This window comes from Siniperca chuatsi, linkage group LG15 (genome assembly GCF_020085105.1).
Source record: "Siniperca chuatsi isolate FFG_IHB_CAS linkage group LG15, ASM2008510v1, whole genome shotgun sequence".
Taxonomy (NCBI): Eukaryota; Metazoa; Chordata; class Actinopteri; order Centrarchiformes; family Sinipercidae; genus Siniperca; species Siniperca chuatsi.
In genome coordinates, this window is record NC_058056.1 from 2,668,823 (window position 1) to 2,692,782 (window position 23,960).

A 23,960-nucleotide genomic window follows, 5' to 3' on the forward strand; every position below is an offset into this window, starting at 1 on the left:
TATCCACAGAAATGTGAAAATTTCCATTTACTGAGGCCAGAATGTTTAGGATGGCTTCTTTCCAGAAACTGACATGTGTTTGTGCTCTCATTAATTATTAAACACACACAACTGTAAGGTTAGGGCCATTAGCGGAGCATGTTCTATAATTGTTTGCCATTTCTTTCCATTACCTTTCAATCTAAATTCTGAGTAAAATATTTCAGCTACAATGGTATATTTGTGATGTAGATGAACTGTTTACAATCCATTTCACATTTCACAGATTGTCACAGTGAGGTGACAGCCTGTCTAGATTCCAGCAGATGACGAGACAGATGAGTCCACCAGGTTAATTAGCATTCCAGTCACACCCTACAGAAGCAGCTCCACAGGTCCAACGGTACAGAACTCTTCCACTGTAAGATTCTCTGTGAACACTCTGCTGCCAACTCCACCCTTTATCTGTCACATGCTGCAAACATGTATATAAAACATATGAATACTAAATTCTATAGAGGCAAAGCTTGTCACGTTTATTACCACTTTTTCTGCTACACAATGGGGACCGCTTATCGATCCATAGCCAGTGGTGACTTGTCAGACAAAGAGGTGGATGAACCTGGTATATGTCACAGTGTGAGGCACCCAGATAGAAATAATAATCTGATTGTGACTCTACCACACCTCTCTGAGGCATTCAGTGGATCCACTAATGTGATAAAGCAGCTTCACTGACAGGACTGCAGGATTCTGTTTACAGTGTGTCAGGCATGTGATATTAAAATAATGGGATGTGATGGAGATAAAGAATCCAGTCAAGAGTCACCTGTCAGGGCAGGTAGATTTGATCACCTCTAAAAGGGACGTGAGGAGGAATGATGTTTGCGTAAGGAGGAAAGTAGGGAAGCCCTGAGAGGCAAGTGAGAAAAAGAAATTCTAAGTCTGATCTAAACTGTTTTCTCTCCTGTGTTCATGACTTAAGAACAGGTGGGGGGAAAGGTTTTGCCAGTCTTTCTAAGTTCCTTAATTTAAAAAAAAAAAAAAGTTTTGCAAGGATCATTTTTCTAAAAATTATTAATTTTTTTTAAGTTATTTTTATTTTTCCATATTTATTGTTCCAGATTTTTTTTTGTCAGGATAATTTTTCTACGTGTTTGTTGTTGTAATACTCATTTCCACCCATTTCTGCCAATAGCTCCTCCTAAATGTTACACATTGGCCCTTTAATGTTATAGAGACATACTAAAGATTTAAAACCGTGGTTTTAGGGGCTTCAAAGAAAGTTTTGGGTATAAAGGTGAAAAGCCCCAAGAAATCATAATAATACAACCATTATTAAAGGAATAGATACCATCGTATGAACAATATGGCAAAATCTCTGACGGTACACAAATGTATTATTACTGCATTTACATGCACTTAAGTAACCATGTTACAATTGGCTTTCTTCAGTAAATTGATGTCCTTAACAACTACGGGATTTCTCCTGGAACGTGCACATTTCTTGGTCATGTATACGGGGTTTCAAAACGGCTTTTTACATGTGAGCATGTGCATGACAAAAAGAGTGCATACAGGGAAAGTAACAGCTGAGTGGCTTGATGAAAGGAGAGAAAAAAGCCAAGACCAACCGACACAGCATATTCTATCACTAATACAGTTATAATAAGAAAGCCCTGCTCCAAAAATGAATCTGATTACTGACCTGCTGCATGTATACGAGGATTTACAGTTACCAGGCTGCTATGGTGAATGTGAATGCGTTCTCTGAGTAACCTGGTTACTTAAGTGCACATAAACCCACTGACTGTCTCACAGTAAATATCAACATATTGTCCAGCCCTACCAAGAAGAGCAGTACAGTTTTGTTCTGTTGTACGTGACAGCCAACAGCTCTCTGTCTACATAGATTTGACACAATCAGAAAAAAGTAAATGGCAGGCCTATATAGAGTTTAACAGAATTCCCACACACTCGCAGTTTAAGTCATATCTCCTGAACTGTCACTGAGAAGTTCACCTTCTGTTCAGTGGGTTTGTATTCTCAAGTTTCATCTGACACAGAACTTTATGAGAATTCCATGCCAGAAATGGGTGCTTCACTTGAGTAGCCAACCAGGACCACATTAAGTAAGACTTTACTGCATCTAGACTACATTTCCACTGAACTTAATAATACTGCTGATATGTTTAAAAAACCTACCATGTATTTCCTCCACTGGCCCACCATCTGCTCCTCTGTGCGGTCAGTGCGGCCCCCACCCTCGCGGCCCTCCTCCAGCTCCTGGTCCAGCCCTTGCAGCAGCACCCTGAGGCAGCCTATGTCTTCGCCCAGCCGCTGGCACCTGGCCATGTACTGACTATGGGAGTCCAGGCTGGAGCGCAGGCCCTCCTCGGCCTCGCACAGGCCCTGCCTCAGCCTCTGCCAGCCCAGCCTCAACTCCTCTGCCTCCTCCACCACCACCTCCGCCCCCGCAGGAGAGGTGTTGCTCCTCACCACCTCCACCATGCCCTCGATATGCTGCAGGGTCTTCTCCTCGCCGGCCACGCTGTCGTCCAAAGCCTGACACAGGGGCAGAAGAAGAAACATTACAATATGTTGGCTTGGATTACAAACATACATTACAACTTGGTTTCAAATCATACAGTAAGTATTTCTCTATAAAATGAAATATTTGCGACTACTGAAATTCTTACAAAAAAATAATGAGAAGTGGAATTACCTGTAGTATAATAGCTCACATCTTATATTCACTATAATGTATTCATGCATGCTCAATGTAATCAATTCACTAGAATTTATACAGCACTAATTGCCTCAGCACAACAACAGTCATGTCATACTCACCACTCTCAATTTCTTTTTAAACACAAATACGGTTTTTAATTACTAATTAATTCCAATCGCTTCTACTTTGCCATTTTTTTTTAGCGTGGTTACCATAAATAAAACTCAGCCTGCAAATATTTCAAATTAAAAGTCTGCCAGAAACTAGAGGCACAACTGCTTCCACAGTCAGTAATTTAGCAAAATGGAACTGCAACATTTTAAAAAGGCTTTACAATGTAACTCATAAAAACTGGAATAAAGTGTATAATTATTTTGGTGGCACACTGCAACTCCAATGGTTGGTAATATTACACTCAAATAAAAACATAAATAATCTGAGCTATAAACTGTGAATTTGGGGATCAGAATTTGGACATATACTTGGTATACTATGCTACAGACCGCACTTACTGTATTGTATCCATCCATTAATGCTCTTTTTTTTAATTTACAATTAATAATTCTATTTACTTTTCATTTGGTTGGTACAAAAGTGCATGCTACACAGCTGAGAATATTTATTCAAACTCCAAATAGAATATTTCCCTTTTCCACTGCTGAAGATAACAATGACACAAGACTATGACAATTTTGGCGACATGAAACAGCAGCTTCCTAATTCACTTTCAGTGAGTCTCACTTGTAAGGCTTTGAGTTTGTCCTCAGAGGTATCCTCCCTCTCCATCAGATCAGTTAGCTCCTTGGTTTTTGACAGCAGCCAGGACTGGAACCTCTGAACACAGCCTTGGTATGTCTGGTGCTCCTCAGCAATCTTCTGAAGCAGCGACAGACGCTCCTAGCAAAGCAAGAGACACACTTTGTGGTCATTTTGAGCATTGAACTGTTCAAAATGAATTAAGATCTTTCAGCACACATCACAGACTTCACATTTGGGTATCTGAGCAAGGAGCCTGAATGTGAATGTGAATTTGTATTCTCCTGTGAGACTCTCTATTGTCCATTAAGATTCTTGCGAGCACATTGAACTTTTATACCAGAGCAAAGAGATTACCAAAAACAAGCAGAGCTGTCTGATAAGGGAAGAGGTAGAGCAGTCTCATTGTGTTGTTCATGGAGAAGAAAAGCAGCCGGCATGTATTTGTTAATGTCCACTAATCCAACAGTATCTCTACTCTGAATGTAAATGATTCCCATCTGAAATTCAGTGAACTGTTGTCTCCCTTTGCTGCATCTGGATCTGATTATAGATGCACAGAATACATATCAACACGCGTTTCATTAACCTCAAATTTACGTACAGTTGTGTGGCTGATGGATTTGCATGAATTTAAGTTTGAAATCCTTGCTGTTAATTTAAAGTAAGGGCTCACTAATTTGTGGGCACATACTGAGTTGCTCACATCGATTCAAAATGTCACCCAACATCAAATGTAATGCAAATCCCACCAACACACTCAGACATACAGCCAACCAGACAGCCAGCCCACACCATCCTCCCCTCAGTGAAAGAGTCCTTCACAAAACATACTCTTAAACAACCATATGTACTGTGTGTAGGCGTGTGTGTGTGTGTGTGTGTGTGTGTGTGTGTGTGTGTGTGTGTGTGTGTGTGTGTGTGTGTGTGTGTGTGTGTGTGTGGTGGTGGTGGAAGCAAAAAATGAGAGCATAGCATTTCAAGCCACTGCTATTGCAACTGCAAGTGTTTCTCAAACCCTGTGCTTCCTGTTACAAAGAAGCTGTTCCTTATTCAATCAACAACTTTTGTTTTACTCAAGAGGATTAACGTGCTTTCATTTCATAGTTCAAATTTACTTTCTTAATTTGAGCATTTGTTTGGGGTTTTTTTTCACTTCCCAGTCTTCTCAGGGGCCCCAAATGTACCAGGCTCATGTCAATTAATTCCACATAATTTTATTAATTGCAAATTTGTATAGGAATTTAAAAACACAGGAGAGGCCCCGTCTTGTAGAGGGGCTCTGTGTCACAATCTAGGTTTAAGACCTTTATTATTTTATTTTGTGCTCACATTGTGCATACTTCTCAATAAAGTCACATTTAATCAAATCAACTCCAACTACCTGGCACACAGAAACCTGGGACTAGGTAGTAGTGGTTGGTCTCTGGGTCTCATAATGAAGGAAATAATGAAGCTGCTATGTATACTGTAGTGTGCCGTGTGCACTGTACTTGATGGGAACTTGGAGGGGATAGGATACAGTACATACTGTACACAATGCAAGTACCAGGGCCAGAGATGTGTCAAGAGGGACCCTTTCAGAGGTTCATCCAGCCACGGCACTCTGCACACCTTAAGCAGCATTCCACACACGTTCTATGCATAGCATTATATTATTTTCATACTGTTACAGCAGCGTTATGCACACCTACTTCAGCATTATGTTCATCATATAGACTCATAACTTGCTGCTGTACAAAAAACAACTCAGATGTTTTATGACAGTCAGCTGTCATGTTGGCATTTTTATGTATACTATGCACTATAAGAGACTGAAAGCGACTTTCCTTGTTTTATTAGCAAAAAACTTAGCAATAGTACTGGGATGAGTAGTCAATGAATCAATTAATGGATCTGTTGAACAACAGAAAATGATTTAACAATTTTGATAATCAATCTATGGTTTAAGTCATTTATCAAGCAAAAATGCTAATCATTCTCTGGTTCCAGCTCCTCCAATGTGAAGATTTTGAACATATTTGGGTTTTAGACTGTTGGTCAAATAAAACAAGCAATTTGAAGATGTCATTGTGATGGGCATTTTTCAATATTTTCTATTAATCATATAAACAATCACATGATTAATCAATAATAGAAATAACTGTTACTTGCAGCCCTGCTCAGCAATACGATCTGTGTAATCCAACCTGGATGCAACACACATTTCAATGGATATGGTGAACCCACCTATTCTGTCTGAGGCAGTGATGTGTGTACAGTTCTTTAACTTAGTTTCAGCTTTCGTTTTCCTGCTTTTCTCAGACAGTGACTCATGCATGTGAATGTTGTGTTGTTGCCGGCAGATGTTTAAATGAGGATGACCTTAACCAAGGAAGCACAAAAGACCTTGATTATGTATAATGTTTACAGAGTAGAAATTCATTTTTGAATACATTGGGTTAAAAAAAAATATATATTTTTTTAAATCTACAGGATTGCAGGTCCCTAAAAACATGATGCCCTGTGAAGCTGCATCACTTACACACCTATTGCAATGGCTCTGAGCATATGCACACTGCGTATGGAAGTATACAACAGTAGTTGAACAGTGTGGTTGAGTCTGACCACATAAATAAGCACCTCACCTCAGTTCTGTCTCTGACATCGTTGTAGGCCTCCTGCAGCCTCTCCTGGGCCTGGGGCTCAACACTGGGGTCCTGGGTTCTGTTGTGCAGCGCAGAAGCCTCATCCAGCAGCCTCTCCAGCAGCGCTGCCTGGCTGTGGATGTCGCTCACCACCACCCTTTGCTGGTCCACCTGCCAAAGCTTCTCCTTCACCCCCAGCTGCAGCTCCACCCCAACATCCAGACTGCGCTGTTGCCTCGTCAGCCACAGCTCAAACTCCTCGTAGGCCTTCAGGTACTCGCTCCAGTGGAGCCACACCCACTCAATTCGACTGGGTGTGAGATAAACACATGAGGAAGAGTTAGACTGAGCAGTCTGGGTCTGGTAGACTGCAGACTACATATGTTTATGTTTTAACTGTGTTCACATGAATATGTGTTTTATACTGATATAAGGTAGATTTATTTTAAAAGTAGGCTACTGTGACAGTGAACGTACGTTATCATTTTAGTTCTTATAAAAACTGGATCTTATTTCCCTTTAGGCATGGGACGATATGAAAATTTCATGTCACGATTATCTTAAGAAATACAGGAATTATCCTTTAACAAAAATAAAGTCCAACTGGCATTGACATTGGGCTTTTCAAGTCACTCATGTGAGGATATTCACAGTGAGTGTTTTTCATCCCGTTCCGCGATAAAATCGTGTTTCGTCCCGTCCCTGTTTCCCTTACTATTTATTTACCTATCTAACTAAACTATTGCTGGACAGACGCAACTACAAGCCACCAGCTATTTGTTATGTAACCTCAGATATTGTGCAAACCGGATGTGTCAACAACAACACAGTGATAACTGCCTGATAACACATGAGGCCAATTTAGCTAGCTCACATGCTGATGTTATCAAAACACCAAATATTTTAATATGATTGACTCACCGATAAAATGATACGCTCTCAGGCAAAACAGAACAGAAACTAACCATGTCTATGCCATACTGTGGTACATTTAGCAATGCAATAGTATTGAAATTGATGCAGTTAATTGATTATAATTAACCACAATCTATAATTATTTTCATTCATTTCAACTCCTTCTAAAACTTCCAGATGTGACACATATAGTGCTGAAAGAATTAGTCAACTAATAAATGAGTCCATCAATTCAGTCATTTACACATTTCCTCTGGCTCCAGCGTCTCCAGTGTGAGGATTTGCTGCTTCTCTGTTTTATATCACTGTAAACTGAAAACACACATCCAAAGCTACTCAAAACAGAGCATTGACGGCTGACCTGAATAAAGCTAAAGCAGCCCTGAGGGCAAACTAACCAGGAGGAGTGTCAAACACCTACAAATCACTACACACACGGAGTCTGCAGTGAGTAGAGTAGCACCTGTGACAGTGGATGATATAGGTGCAGGTCTCCTCCCACAGGCTTTTCAGGTCTTTGAGCTTAGCGTGGGTGTGGTTCCTCAGCTCCTCATCGCCGCTCTGCAAAAGGTTCTCGGCTGCCACCAGCACCACGTCCATCTTCAAACGGCCTTCATGCTCCGACTGATGGATTTCCTACACATTCAGCAGGGAACAGAGAGCGGCATTTTAGTCCATATAAAATGTAAACATAGCGTACCTGTAGAGTAAACATTTAAAAAATGAATAATACTGTCCAATGGTAAAATGACTGTAAACTAATTAGAATTTGGCTGAGATGATCGAGAGCAGCTTTCTCACACAACGTGTATCATTATGAAGACCACATTTCCTTTTCCCTTTAATTTTCTGTCTCCTCAGTTCTAATGTTTATTTGTATCATGTTTGCTGCGCCAGTGAACCAATTTCCCCAAAGAAGATCATTAAAGTATCATTATCTTTTGAACAAAAAGTCCCACTTCAGGATCCTCAGATACTGCGCCCTGCTCAAAGACCAGTAACTGCAGCTGTCCCCACTCCGGAGTCTAATGACTAAAGTAGAAGCAGGGGTCAGAGGTGAAGGGTCAAACAGTAAGTGAAGTATCCCACCTCTGTCTCCTTGAGTCGGGCCTCCAGGGCATCACGTGGCCCCTGGGTGTTGTCATTGGCTTTCAGCCTCTCCTGGATGGCCCGCATCCAGGAGAGGGCTGCCTCCAGGCTCTCAATGAAGTCTTGCTGCTCCTGCTGCGTCATGACCAGTCCTGGGCCTGAAAAGAAGAACAGCAGGCAGACTCTACATCAGCAGAACTCCACCACTTTTATTTTGGAGGAAAAACGTATTTACAAATATTGAACAGAAAGCCTGTGTTACAAACTGGGAGCGTGACGTTTGAAAAGACGTGCGTTTACAAGGTAGGAAGGGTCTCACAAAAAGATATTGGCTGAATCATGGGAAATGTAGGATCAAGAGTTTTTGGAGCTTGTCTCATACCAGGGACTAACAGTCAGGATATGTTGGCGTTCGCTGCTTCGATTTTGGCCATTCTTTTTTAATATTTGGCTCTCGTGAGTCCCCCACCACTCTGGAAGTGCGATTCTAAATTGCTTCAGTACCTCTTTAAATGACTTGACAGGGAGGAGAGATACAATAGATAAAAGAAAATCTCTCAGTAAAAATTAAAACTAAGAATAATAATTTTACAAATCTGTGGTTTGTATGATGAAAACCTGCAGCCAAAACTTTTGTGGTCATGCAATTGCAGTAGGGCCATAGACACCGCCTTTGCTGATTCCAGTGTTTTGATTCAGGAACTCCAAAGGGTCGTGAGATGACTCTTTGGGGCCACGATAAGGATTACGGGCCAAGAAATAAAAAATACACAGCTACACCAAATTTTAGTTATTTTTCAGACTTTTCTATAATCTTTGCTGCTGAAGTGCTCATAACTCCTAGACATGCACCCTGTGACGAGAAACGCAGAGACTGCTTCGTATGAAGGGGTCACACGTGGAAAAAGGTTGGAAACCACTGACCTAAGGTATAGAGTTGAATCAACACCTCACTGACATGGCCACAACAACATGTAGGTTTTTTGTTTGTTTGGGTTTTTTTTTTTTTTTGTGTCTGTTCCTGTAGAAATACACCATACAACAATACACCATATTTCATACTTTTAGTAGAAATTTAAATCATTTGGCCCCTGTCTTGTTATGTGCATTTTCAAAAACATGGTAACTGACAAATTCCAGGAATTCCGTCAACTGCATTAAGGCCAGTACAGCGCTGTGCAGACACTCAGTGTGCCCTCAGGAGATGCAGCTGGGAGGTAGGGTTGCAAAAGCACCCCCCCTCTGCACATGCAAGCGTGTATGTGTGAGAGAGAAACTTAACCAATAACACACTTGGTGAACATTAATCTGCCGAAGGCTAGGCTACCCCAGCCTTTATGAGAGGTTTTGGACCATGAGATCTATTTCATAATGACTACAAATACTCTTACTGACTCTTTATTTCCTTTACATTCATGTTGAGAGTAGCAGAGGACTTGGAAATTGATACATAAAAAGCACAAATGGATGCATAAAAAGTCACCAGAATGCAGGAAATGAAGTGTCTGACACTCAAAATCTCATGAGGGAGGACCCCCTGACCCCTGCCTGATTTGTGTCCCCTGGGCATAGGGCCGCTGGCAAGGTGCCCCTTATTCTTTCACATTGAAGGTGGCAACCCTACTGGTAGGAAAAACCTTGAGCGAACATAACTGACAGAGGTAGTCAAGAGTCCGCAGTAAAATGTAGGGGAGGGAGGAGTCCTGGCACTGCAAGAGCACAAAGAGCCACTCCATCTTTTCTTAGAGGAAAAATAAAACACATGGGCCATTTTCCTGGATGACTCATTTCTACCCACCACAACATTCCAGCTACCCAATAGCTTCTTGTTTGTCCTCAGACTCTTAAACTTGGTAATATTTAGAACTCCCTGTCCTCAGTGAAAGCTAACAAAAGCATTTTAAAACTTTCTTTATACTTCAAAATCAAAAATAAAATGTATCATGCTAATACTTTACTATATTAGCATGGTCCTGAAGAGCTTGACAGCAGTTGTTTTTCCATTTATTATATGTTTTTTTCTAGTGTTTTCATTATTAATAGAATTTCGTCATTATTAATAGCATTTATCTGACAACTAAATGTACTGGAAAACGAATTAATTTTGTCTTTTGGAATTTATGTTTTATGTTATGTTTCGTGTGTTTTATGTTATTGTCATATTTATTTAGAGGGGAAAACGCACAGTAATCAACAATGACATTTTAAAAACATTCATCTAAATGTGCCGGTGTTAGCTCAGTAGCTAACTTGCACATGTAGCAATTAGTACTAATTTATAACTTGCACTATCCTTTCTCTCTGTCACTATAACGTTACCACTGTATTTCTCTTTGCTTTAGTTTTAACAAACACACAACATACATGCTATGGGCTACTTTTTGTAACATCATAAAGCTGTTTTAATAGCGGAAAAACTGTAAACATGCGTCATAATAGCTTACAATCCTTTCCATTTGGGTGTAACAACCGCTGCAGTGTCTGTAGACAGCGAAGCCCCTCCTCCCTCACTTTGACAGCTCGTGCAGTAAACTCGCATTAACACTAACTTTAATCTATTTCACTCACACGTGCCACTGACGGCGGTTATATTCACTGTTTTTGTTTGCTTGTCATGCTAACTGCGGTTAACGTGCTCCTTTATAATTCAAGGACGCTTATGGATATTTACACAAAGTCTAGCTCATACATATAACTTCAGTCTGGTATTAATGACCTAACGTTATGTGTTATGCTAGTTTTGAGGTGGAGATTCAACGTTAGGACCGCACTGGTTTACGGTAATATGCCCGGTCACCAAATACAACAAACCCATACGAGTAAGACACAGGTCTCCACTGCTCATTATAGTAATTTACAGTAATCTATTGCAGAGCTGGTGTAAACGCGAGAGGATACAGAGAGTTACCGTGTTAGTAAGTAGAGGTAGGCCTATCATCATTAAGCTAACTTAGCTGAACAACGGTGCAGCTTTATTGGTGAAGTACGGTTTTATAAGAATAAAAACACTTACGGCGGCTTTGTGTTCATCAGGTGTGAGGAGCCGCTAGTTTGAAGGTTTGAACACTGTCCTGCTGTGTTGTGTACAGTGAAGTTGGGGCAGGAAGGAAGTTGAGCCGAGGCCGCCGGGGGCTGGAGTCAACACACGGCTTGTCATGCTGCCTTCAACGACTCCTTGTAAACTACAGCACGACTCGACAGTACAACGCAATGCAACCTTTGTTTATTACTAAACAAAACTTTCAGTGTGCAGGGAAATTACAACTCACACAGAAACTGACTAAAAACAATACAGTGTGTTTCAAATGTAAAACTAAATAATAACTCTTTCAGGGCTTCCTTTAAAGAATGAAACTAAGGTGCTAAGGGTGCACCATTACTGTAAACTGTACTGTACACTGCAGAATAGGATGAACAAGTATATTTTTATCCAATTTTAGTATTAGTAACAAAATATGTAAAAATAATTAAAGATACACTTAAGAAATGTATAGCACCATTATGCTCAGGATTTCTGGGCTACACTTGCATTTGTGGTATTTTCCAATAATAAGGGGATTTTATATGTTTTACCACAAGCTATTTTTATTAAGGATTCATAAATTTGGATTCATATTTTTCATGTCAGTTATGTCATGTATTCTGGATTGATGGATATATTCCCCTAAAATAATTTCCCCAAAAGGCACAATAGTCAACTAAAGTAAATAATAGCCATCAAAAAAGTGTCCTCCCAAAATAAACAGCAGGAACAGCAGTGATATAGAAAGTGTAAAGAAAATGTAAGAAAATAAAGATTTTTTAAATGTTCTTTTTACATTTACTTGTTATGGGGTAGAAATTGTGTAGAACTCTACAGTGAATTTCCTTAGTTACTAAGTTTTTGTGAGGCCTTTACTAAACTTCTGTATCCAAAGTTCTGCTGTAAACCAAGTGATGCCTTCATGTTGTAAGAGCAACCAGCTTTCCATGGTCTTATAACAGAAATTGTACATTTTTGTTATTTTACAATTTAGCTTTTTCCTGAAAAGGGGAAAACACAGATGTGTCAGTTATTTGTAAATATATTTATTCATGTCATTTTTTACCCAACACAAATTAACACTAACATGTGAGGAAACAGCTCCCAAAATAAAGATAAGGAGAATATGCACAACAGGAGATTGCTTCTTGCTGAGGCCACAAATGCTTTCATTGAGCACATTTATTTACCAAAAGCATGCATAACAGCTATTATTTGTCTCTTTAAATTTAAGTTTAACTCATACTGTATTTCAGTATTTCTGACAGTTCTATTCATTCTCTACTCGTACTGAGTTCCACTCATAGTGTCTTTCAGTGTTTCCGGCAGCACTTGAACTCATCAGCAGACCAGATTGAACCAGAACAAGGAACAAATCCAGAGCAGCTGCTTCTCAGAAATGTGTTCCTATTGGTTAAAAGTACAGCAGCAGTTCCCACCCAGTTTCCATTCAGTCTATCAGAATTTATCCAGGGTTTCAATCAAAAATATAATAAACACTTCATGAAAAGAAACTTTCAATAACTAAATCACTGTTGAAAACATCCTACAACAATGGGTAATATTGGACTACATATATCAATTAGCAGTACTTGGCAGCATTCTATAAATATATTAAACCATTAAATTGATGGCTTTTAGCATTATGTTAAATTTATTGAATTCACAGAGTAATAGCTGCTAACAAGCTAAGAATGGAATCTCGAACACAAATCTTTGGCTACAAACCAAATATTAACGGCCAGTTACAGTCCAGTTCAGTTGCACTATGCAGTATGTAACCAGCTTTTATTTACTTGTTTACCAGTTGTAGTTTAAAAGGTCGATTCACCCAAATTACAACACAATATATTTTCTTACTTACCTCTGGTAGCATCTAGCTATGTAGATAGTTTGGGTTTTGAGATTTTTCTCTCTGAGATTTCTGCATACACCTGAATTAAAGACATAGTTGCTCTAGATGGCATTGCCCTGGCCTCCAGCACCACCGTAAGGAACCTCGGAGTTATCTTTGATCATTTATCCTTTAACTCCCACATGAAACAAACTTCAAGGACTGCCTTCTTTCACCTACGTAACATTGCAAAAATCAGGCACATCCTGTCTCAAAATGATGCCGGAAAACTAGTGCATGCATTTGTTACTTATAGGTTGGACTATTGCAATTCCTTATTATCAGACTGCCCGAATAAGTCCCTTAAGACTCTCCACTTGATCCAGAATGCTGCGGCACGTGTACTGACAAGAACTAGGAAAAGAGATCATATTTCTCCAATATTAGCTTCTCTGCACTGGCTCCCTGTAAAATCCAGAATAGAATTTAAAATCCTTCTCCTCACCTACAAAGCCCTTAATGGTCAGGCACCATCATATCTTAAAGAGCTCATAGTACCTTATCGCCAAGTGCCATGGTGGGATTTGTTGGATCTCTGTAAATAATATTATAAAGAGTACGGTCTAGACCTGCTCTGTAGGAAAAGTGCAATGAGATAACTTCGGTTATGAATTGGCGCTATATAAATAAAATTGAATTGAATTGAATACAATGGAGGGGACTGGAATTTAGCGTATGGTGCTCACAGCATTGAAAGATGACATTTGAAAAACGGCATCTCTTTACGGAGTCAGTGTCCCTGTTACTCTGGATAATCCAAAGACCACCATGTCAACAGCTTTCATAGGGACTAGTTCTTTGGTTGAAAGTAGTTCAAATAAAAAGTAAGAACTATGGATCATCTGGTGTTAACGGGCGATCACACAGAGATGTGTCACCAGCAAAACTAAACTAAACTATTGTTTTCCCATGGTACGGCGCCAATCAAATCAAGCGAGAGGAGGGCTTTACTACTTTACCACTTCCTGTTGCTTGAGCAGCCAGGTGAATCTCTCTGGTGTGTACAATGCCGTTTACTATGCCAATAAATAGGCTAATAGGAGCAGGGCACACGCATTCCCGCTCCGCGGGCGCATCAGCTGTTTTTCCCGACTGTCTTTGCCAAGGCGTTTCTGAACTTGCTGCACCTGTAGCGGTGCCTCTCTGTGTGATCGCCTCTTTACTGTGTCTCAAAATGTTGGCAGATAAAACAAAAACTGTGCTTGGCTGTATACCACTGACAGAAGAAATGTTTTTGTAATATGGGTGAACTGACCCTTTAAAATAAGTGAATTTAAGCTAATTTGTGTATTGTTAAATATAGATGTCTACTTGACATCTTTGTGCCTCCTGATATGGGACTATCCTTCTCTTTCCAGTCACATCCCTCTCCTTCCTTTTCTATCTATGGAAATCACAAACCGCACTAACAGACAATTTAATCACATTGCAGCTGGCATGCAGTCAAACTAAAGTTTTTATTTTCAGGTGATTATACACTCATGAAAACTTATTTATAAATATTATATTCCATTTCTGCCAATAGCTCCTCCTAAATGTCACACACTGGACCTTTAATTTATTTTACAAATATTTATTGTTGATTTTGGTTTAGCGCTAGTTTTTGTATTTTTGGTAGCAGTGGTATTTTTACAGGGCCAGAGCAAGTATTTTGTATATATTGCTTTTACATTTATTACTAATTCATCCTCAAACACTTTGGGAACACTTTGAAATGGTGTTTTTTTTCAAACCTACACATAATGCAATTTACTATTTTGTAAACAGACAAGAGAGTTTGGTTTAGTATTTGTTTTTTGTGCCAGGTCTACATTAATTTCAGTTTATGTCAGCGCTTTTGGCACTGAGTTTCATCTTTTTTTAACTAAAACAATGAGAGGGACATGGGAACTGCAGCAACAAAACCAATCTGTGAGAAAGAAAAGAAAAAACATTTGTATATCAATATAGTACTATTACATAAATAAATACTTAATTATTAAATAAATAATCACATGAATAAATTGTGTAAAATATATAAATGGAACAATAAATAATTGTAAAAAATGTAACTTATTAATTTGAAATGTCATTTAATCATTCTTACTTTCATAATACCATATCTTTAATTAGACCGCCCTCCCCAAGAATGTGCAAGCAGCTTATTGTGAAACATATTTACGTTTATTGTTAGGCTGCGAACCACATGTTTATTATTGTTACCATGGCGACGAAGGTCCGGCATGCCTGTCGGTGGCCCTGTCCTACTATTTTGGGCAACGGTCATATATGTCATTTTGGGAGTCATTGGCAAACAACCTATTCTGTCGTTTAGGTATGAGGTACATGGTAGGTACATGTTGGATTTGATAGTATTTTGAGTTTTTATCTTTCTCTTTAGAAAATGCTGCCGAACTAACTCTGAATTAAGCAGCTATGTTAGCTGCTGCCATTAACACCGTCTCTTTACTTTGAAATTGAGTAATAATCCAAGCTCATAACCCAATCTAGCTAGTTAGCCGGGTAGGTACTGTAGGTATGTGCAGCCTTATTAAGCTAAATAAAGGGAGTGGTTTGGTTACTGTGTCTGTGTACTGTGTTTACTTACGGCAGCAGCAGCACTAACATGATTGGCTTACAAAAGTTATTTTCCTATTCAATTATTACATTCTCACAGTATAAGTAGACAGGCTAGCAAGGCTACCAAAAAGTAGTCTACTGATTGTCTACTTCTGTCTCGTGGCCCTCGCTTTGCAGGTCGTAGCGGCCCCTTGAGAGTCTTCAAAGGCTTTGTATGGCCTCAACAAGCTCCACCAATCAGAGGGCCTGTATGTAGCCTGAGAGGTTAAACCCAAGGCAAAAAATTACTGAGTAGCCTAATGTGACCAATTATGTGGGCATTTCAACATTTTTATCATCATCTGGATTAGGACACTGCTTAGAGAGATTTCTGCGGGTAAATGAATCCATGAAAGTGTGGAGGACAAAAAACATGAAAACGATATGTCTCCCTATCCCCTATTGAAATAACGCCCTTGACAACCTTGACAGTCACTTTATTTATTTTAATCCATTTACTGTTTCAGTCGACTTTCTTAACCCCAAATTTTAGGACCATTTAAGTAAGATAAGATGGGCTTTATTATCCGTTGACACGGAAATTTGTCTGCTCCAACAATCATCATAATACATCATCTAAGTATAAATTACATCGCAACATTAAAGAAGGTCTGTAAAAAAGAACATGTGAGAGGGTCCAGGGCGATTTTGTCAGCCAGTATGAGGGAACACTTAGTGACCCACCACCTTGGAGCAGATCCCTAGGAGCCGTAGAATCCTGGCTTTCAGGCCACTGAACCAGACTGAGCCTATGTATTGCAGGATGCTTTGTATGGTGGAGCAGAAGAATAGAGTGAGGATTTCCTTATTGGCTCCAAATGACCTGAGTCTCCTTAAAAAATAAATCCTCTGTTGTACCTTATTGCAGAGGAAGTCCACATGGTAGATCCAGGACAGTGCACTGTCCTCGTACAGGTATTTGAATGATGACGTGTGTTTAATGGGTTGGTTGTGAATTATTGCATTAATGCTTATTTTGTATGTGCTGGAATAGGCTCTGCTCCTAAAGGGCACTCCTTAATGAATCAAGCCGCAGTCAGTGATTCAACAGAAGGCACAATAAACCCTGCAGGGCTACAGAGTTGGCCCAATCCAACTTTTTTTCAAGGCCTCGTGTCTCAGCAGTAAGAAGTTAGGTTGAGTCTATGCCCAAGCCTCTAGGGTGCTCTGTTCAAAGATGGTCCATGGTGTTGGATGTGAATGTCCTGTTTGATCTTTCTTGTGCCATCCACTGACTCCAGGACTCCACTGACCTTTGACCTCTTCCCAGTCAATGCTGTGACTGGTTTGATCTTTAATGAACAAATATCAAATGTCAAGATCAAAACCAACAATGACTGTATCTTACAAGTACTGTGTGTGTATCTGAAGCCTGATACATCTTATTCCTCTGTGACATAGAGCTCCACTGTTGTTGTTTGCCAATGATGTTTGCTAAAAATGACAGTGACCAGCAGTTTTAAGAAATTACTGAGCCTTTAACTTAAACTATATATTTAACGCCTTAACGTGGCTTTTCTGGTTGTGGCCAATGAGGAACCCAGGTTCCTGTAACGAGTGCGTAGACATCATTGATGCCACCTTCCTCATGAATATGTACGATTCAGGGTCCCTCATTGGCCACAACCAGAAAAGCCACACTAAGATGTCAGTTTTTGTTGTGTTGTATTGTGTTGTTGTATGTGTAGAAATATTTCGTGTTAATACTCACAGCATGTGCGTCTGCAGCACTGTGTGTTGGACAGCGTGGTCAGCAACACTGGGGCCCCTCAGGAGACTGTTCTCTCTCCCTTCCTCTTCACCATCTACACCACGGACTTCAGCTACCGCACAGAGTCCTGCCACCTTCAGAAGTTTTCTGATGACTGCTGTGGTGGGATGTATCAGCGGTGGTGATGAGACTGAGTACAAGTCTAAGGAGCTGGTTGTAGACCTGTAGAACTCTTTAACTCCTCCCTCTATATGACTATATGTCTATATGACCCTAAGTCATTAAACTGGCCATTGGATCATTAACATCACTGCAATACTTATAATAATTAAATAATTGTGCAATATTCTGTGTTTAATGCTGCTGTGCAATATACTCTTTTCAGTTTAAAATTCCCCAAAGTATTGACAGAAAGCTTTTCATAAAAATGTCTTCATATATAGATCAAATGAAGAACAAGCACACTAATGGCTGAATTATGGTACTTCTAACACAAGCCACAGTATAGGTTTTGGCAAAAGTGAGGAAAATAACATTGCAGTGTGAGAGGTTGACTGTGGCCCAGTAGAGTAAAGGTGAGAGAACAACAACATTTTTTTTGAAAGAAGAATTTGAAGAGTAAATTGCCCAATTGACCAATCTATGAATATATTTTGTTTTTCAAAAGGTAAAAATACATTTTCTGTTTTGAAGTGAGAAAGACAAGATCTTCATGGCAAAAAGAAATTAAATGGAGAGACTTCTGCAGTGAACTTCAACCAACAAAGGCCATGTTGTGGCAATACTGTAACAGTAACATTGCTATTTTGCACGTTTTCACAATTTAAAGGTTTCACAAATCTGAAACTGTTTTTAAAGAGTCTCTGGCTTCTTTGGGATAATCTAGTCCACATTTGACAAGTGTAGGTACAGTAATGTGAGTGTGTGCCCCCTTCCTGATTTCTTTTTTTTTTTTTGTTTGTCACACATCATCAAACAAATTTAAATATTAGTAAAAGATAACACAAGTAAACACAAAATGCAGTTTTTAAATGAAGGCTGTTATTATTAAGGGAACACAAAATCCAAACCTACATGGCCCCGTGTGAAATAGTGATTGCCCCCTAAACCTAATAACTGGTTGGGCCACCCTTAGCAGCAATAACTTGCAATGAGTCTTTTACAGCGCTGTGGAGGAATTTTGGCCCACTTATCTTTGCAGAATTGTTGTAATTCAGCCACATTGGATGGTTTTTGAGCATGAACTGCCTTTTTAACGTCATGCCACAGCATCTCAATAGGATTCAGGTCAGGACTTTGACTAGGCCACTCCATTTTGTTTGTATCTTCCTTTTAACAGGCAGAAACCTTGGGCAGAACCAGACTCAATGGTGGGCGGCCATCCGCCACTGCTGTGTTAGGTTTTGAGAGAGAGAGAGAGAGAGAGAGGAAGCATATATAAGGTGAACAGAAGTGGTCCAAGCACAGAACCTTGAGGAACTAACTTTGGTGTGTCAGTTTCCCACAATCCTGCAGACTTGACTTCATACCTGTATGTGAACTCTGCCTCTGGACCCGGCTACCTGTTACCATTGGCCAGTCTGACTTGTGATCCGTGATGTCACCAGATCAACAAAAAACCCAGCTCACGGGATTGTTCTTTCTCTTTTCTCCTGGACTGCTATCTGGGTTCTGCTGCCCAGCGTGTCCTGCTTGGAGCAACAGATCCAAACTCACTGATCTCACAGCAGCTAAGTGAGAGCCTGCTAGATCCCTGTAACAAGTTTAATTAGCACCAGTGGCTATGACACAAAGTCTGCCAGCTAACTTCACATGCTAACAGGAGCCTGAAGCACGTTAACACCGAGTTAACTTAACACTGAGGAGAACAACAGAAGTGAAACAGAAGGAGTGACCGGCTTCCTTGCAAAATCGCAACACGGCACAGCAAAAGACGTTTCCACAACGGAACCACAATTCTGGCTAATCCACAACAGAATCGCCAGCTAACAGCAGCATGTCAAAGCAACCTTTTCCTTTACGGACTGGTAACGTACCTGGGCATTATATAGCTTCACAAAGCTTAACTGTGTACTTGGCTAAGCACAGGACTGTTTAGTTTTAACAATGTACTGATGTGTTTTTCTGAGGTGTATTGCTATGATGTTGTGTGTCCTCATCTGTTAGGTCATTTGGTAGCCACATGCTAAATTGATGTTAGTAATGTTATGCTTCACACAGACAGAGTCTTTGCATGCCTTTTAACTTGGTACCGTAATCTGACACACACACACACACACACACACACATACGCTGAGAGGAACTTTAAAGGTCCAGTGTGTAACATTTAGGTGGAGCTATTGGCAGATAGGGCCTTTCACTTTTCTTGTGAGTTTTGCAGCCACTGTAGTTTTTCCTACTCGGTTGGAAGGGGAGCGTGTTGCGAGCGGTATTCAAATGGTTGCAAACTGGAATTTCACCGCTAGATGCCACTAAATCCTACACACTGGACCTTTAAATCTCCTGCTTCACTGTACTTTTCTGTACTTGTCTGACCTCATGTTTTCATGCTTTTGCACGTGAGACATACATACAGAGGCAGAACACACACACTCTTTTGTTCTTAGTTCAGTGCATTTTAGTTAGATTTCATATTGTGTATTTTTGCTTTTATTATATTCTTAATAAACGCTTGTGGATAATTTTGCTGGTTTCTTTAATGTTTCAAAAGAGTGAATACTGACATACTCAACATTTCTATGTTGAACTCCAAATCCTTCAATCTACTAGCTATTAATGATTGTTTTGGTTATAGTTATTCATTGAATTATTAAACAGAGTTCCAAATTGATAGGTTAGTATATTTTATGAGACTCAGTCAATTGATTGACATCATTTTCTCTCCTTTAAAAGTGCTGACCCAAGGTTAATTAAAGTTATTATTTATTATTATTATTATATTATTATTATCTTTCATAATTCTGCCATAATTAATTGATTGCACCTACACAATTTGGTGCCCCTTTAACCACTGTAATTCCCTACAATGGTAAACATTATATCTGCATTTTGCATTTAGCTCAAAGCACCACTATGCAGCCTCACAGAGCTGCTAGCACGGCTGTAAATTCTTGTTTTGTCTTGTTTTTACACTGTAAAGACTCCTTTTTGGTTACAATTCCTGAAAAACCAAATTAAATTAAATTTGCTGTCAGTATCAACCTCAAAAATCCAGTATGGGGAGTTCCGGTGTCATGGTGGCATGAAGAAGTCTCATCCTGGCTCCTCCATATTCTTTCTCATTTTCTCGGTAATTTTACCACGCTACTTTTCTTGCAGATTTGCAGTTAGAATACTAAGTCGAGTTTAGCTTTAAGGCTCAGTTACGTTTTGAATGCTGCAGTCTCTTCTAACAGACAGAAAATTCAGGATATAGAAGACGGCCTATCCACAGTTGATGGGAGAGTTGGTCAATTAAAATCTGTCTACTCCACCATGAAGGCTCAGAGTGAGAGGCTGCAATCCTGGCTGGATGACCTGGAAAACGGGTCCCGCCGGCAAAACATCCGAGTTGTCGGGACCATGGGATTACTATTCCGCCTCTCTTGGGAACGGGCCGGGCACCTGATATACAAAGGCAACAAGATAAGTATCTACCCGGACTACAGCGCTGACCTGGCTCGCAGACGGGCTTCCTTCACTCTGGCAAAAAAACCTCCATCAGACGGGACTGAAATATTCATTGTTACACCCGGCTAAACTCTGTTTCACATTCAACGGTGCCAGACAGGAGTTCAAGTCGCCACAACACGTAGATGATAATGACTGAGAGACTATATTGCCCACTTCTCCCTTCTAGCTGAACACCATATAACAGTTGATCATGATTTGTGACTTATGGTGTTTGTTGGCAGCTTTGCTCTGGCTTGAGTAAGTGAGATAACAGCCAACTAATGTAAGATTATGTATCCTTTATTCCCAACCTGGTAACACCCTCTCTTAGGCCCTCAGCATTCTGCATGGTGGACACATTTCTCCCAAAATTAATTTACCTTTTGTGTGCACCATGAGATTTACTCACCCTGTATGAGTGGGACTTGTGAAAGGAAAACTCAGTTTACCACATGGAATGTTAAGGGCCTGAATAATCCCATCAAAAGGAATAGGATCCGATCCCATCTTGCATATCTCCAAACTGATATAGCTTTCGTTCAAGAGACGCACTTGCGTACCATAGATGTAGTTAGGATGCAAGAGAGCTTAGATGGAAAAAAATGTCATTCTAAATTCAACTCGAAAGCCAGAGGCACTGCTATTGTTATACATAAAAACATTCCCTTTGAAAGTAACAGAGTTATTGCAGACACAAACGGCAGATTCATTATTGTTACCAGCCAGCTCCTGGGTTGATGTGTTGTTCTAGCCTGTGTGTATGCACCCAATTGGGATGATAACAATTTTTAAAATAATTTCTTTGCCTCTCTCCCGAATTTTGATTACCATGCCCTGATCATTGGTGATGACTTCAATTGTGGTTTGGTGTCGACAGCACAGGCTGAGCAACAGTTTCTCAGGGCACGCCACTCTGTATTTGAATACAGGGACAAGGCAGGTAGGTTTTTGGCCCATTAAGCTCGACAATCATTTCATCAAGCTCGACAATCATTTGTGACCCGTCAAATTACTCAGATAAAAACATCATTAGAAATTATAACCACCAACCATAAACAAATTAATGATACACTTGCTGATTTTTACAAAAACACCTTTAAATGCAATCCCAATCCAACAGAATTTTAACAGTTTTTTGAACATTTGAAAACATGACATTACCTTCTCTGTGCAGTGGGGTGAGAGCTGAGCTCGACCATCCTCTTACACTATGAATAGATTCGAGATGCTATTAAATATATGCAATCTGGGAAATCTCCAGGGCCTGATGGGCTGCTGGTCGAATAAAAAAAAAAAAAAAATCTCAAATAGCCTATCACCTTTACTCCTTGTAATGTCCAATGAAGCACTGTCTACAGGTCATTTACCACAGACTTTGCGATAGGCTTCCATTTGTTTGATACCGAAGAATGGTAAAGACCTTAATTTACCCAGCTCATATCTTCCTATTTTATTACTTTGTGCTGATTGCAAAATTTTTGCAAAATGTCTATCTAAGCACCTTGAGAAGGCCCTCCCATCCCTTATTTCACCTGTTAAAACCGGATTCTTGCAAGGCAGACATTCCTTCTCCAACACTCGTTGGCTCTTTGACATTATTTATTCAAAGTCTGAGACAGACAGACCTGAACTATCTGAACTAACTGAAATATCCTTAGATGCAGAGAAGGCGTTTAATCGGGTGGAATGGGATTTCTTGTTTGATGTTTTACACAGGTTTGGATTTGGGGCAAATTTAATTTCATGGACTAAATTATTTATTATATTCCTCCCTGCTAGCTTCTGTCCGCACTAATGACCACTCCTCTGTCTTTCCTCTTATTAGAGGAACGAGACAGGGTTGCCCATTGTCCCTGTTACTTTTTAACGTTGTCATTGAAGCCCTGGCTGACTCTCTGTGTCAATGCACAGCTTATGAAAGAATACATAGAGGGGGTATTACCCACAAAGTGTCACTTTATGCAAACAACTTTCTACTATCTATCTAATCCTACACTCTCCATACCCCCTATTCTAGCTATCTTGGGACAATTTGGAAAACTATCAGGCTACAAACTCAACCTGCAAAAAAGTGAACTTTTCCCAATTAACTCCCCAACTCTTAATATTCCGGCCACATTATTCCCCTTCAAGAAGGTCAGCTCCTATTGCAGATACTTGGGCATTACCCTCCAGCAACTATTTAAGCTTAACTTTACCTCTCTAATTGAGAAATGCAGATTGGATCTTGAACGTTTGCTGGTCAGTGGCTGGTTGTATAAACTTGATAAAAATGAAGATTATTCCCCCTGATTTTTGTATCTTTTTCAGAACATCCCTATTTTCATCCCCTTGAGGATATTCTCACAACTTGATAAGAGTCTTTCTAGTTTCATTTGGAATGGTAAGCAACCACATATTCATAAAACATACATGCAAAGGCCCAAACATTGCAGGGGATTGGCCCTACCCAACCTACTCCACTACTCAGAGGGTTATTGAGTAGGGTCAGGATCAGTTTAACCCTACAGCTCATATCTGGGTGAGGATAGAGTCTCAGATGGCCCCTATACATTCTCTGGCCACTTCTCCTCTTGCTCTCATTTCCAGCTTGCGAGTTGATCACCCAGTAATTCTTTAGACTATAAAAATATGGTCACAGTTTCAGAATAAATTTGGCCTGCAGGGTCCATCCTTGATGGCACCCATTCAAACCACCTCTTTACTCCAGCTAAACTTGATCTGGCTTTCCGAGCCTGGCATTCAAATGGAATTTGTTTTATTAAGTATTTATATATTGAAGGAGTGTTTGCCTCATTTAATCAATTGTCAGAAAAATTTGTTCTAAGCCCCCTAGGGACTTTGTGAGGAAAGGCTACACTTTTTTCCAACGAACCACCATCTACCACTGTAGATTAACTTTTGTCCTTGAACCCTAATCAGAAAGGATCTATTGCTCAGATATAATAAATAAATTGAACATGCAAACTTTAGACAATTATTTGAAT

The 23,960-nt window shown here is 39.8% G+C and overlaps 1 protein-coding gene across 1 annotated transcript in view; it reads right to left on the reverse strand.

The window, feature by feature from the left end:
- The window catches only part of syne3 (spectrin repeat containing, nuclear envelope family member 3), a 53,376-nt gene extending 42,112 nt beyond the window's left edge, over window positions 1–11,264 (reverse strand). The window contains exons 1-6 of the mRNA XM_044167371.1: window positions 11,111–11,264; window positions 8,098–8,255; window positions 7,472–7,644; window positions 6,094–6,403; window positions 3,452–3,607; window positions 2,185–2,544 (exon numbers count right to left, since the gene is read on the reverse strand). Of these exons, the coding sequence (XP_044023306.1) occupies window positions 2,185–2,544; window positions 3,452–3,607; window positions 6,094–6,403; window positions 7,472–7,644; window positions 8,098–8,241 (1,143 nt within the window). The 5' untranslated portion in view covers window positions 8,242–8,255; window positions 11,111–11,264. The remainder of the gene's footprint in view (window positions 1–2,184; window positions 2,545–3,451; window positions 3,608–6,093; window positions 6,404–7,471; window positions 7,645–8,097; window positions 8,256–11,110) is intronic.
- Between the last annotated feature and the right edge of the window lie 12,696 nt (window positions 11,265–23,960).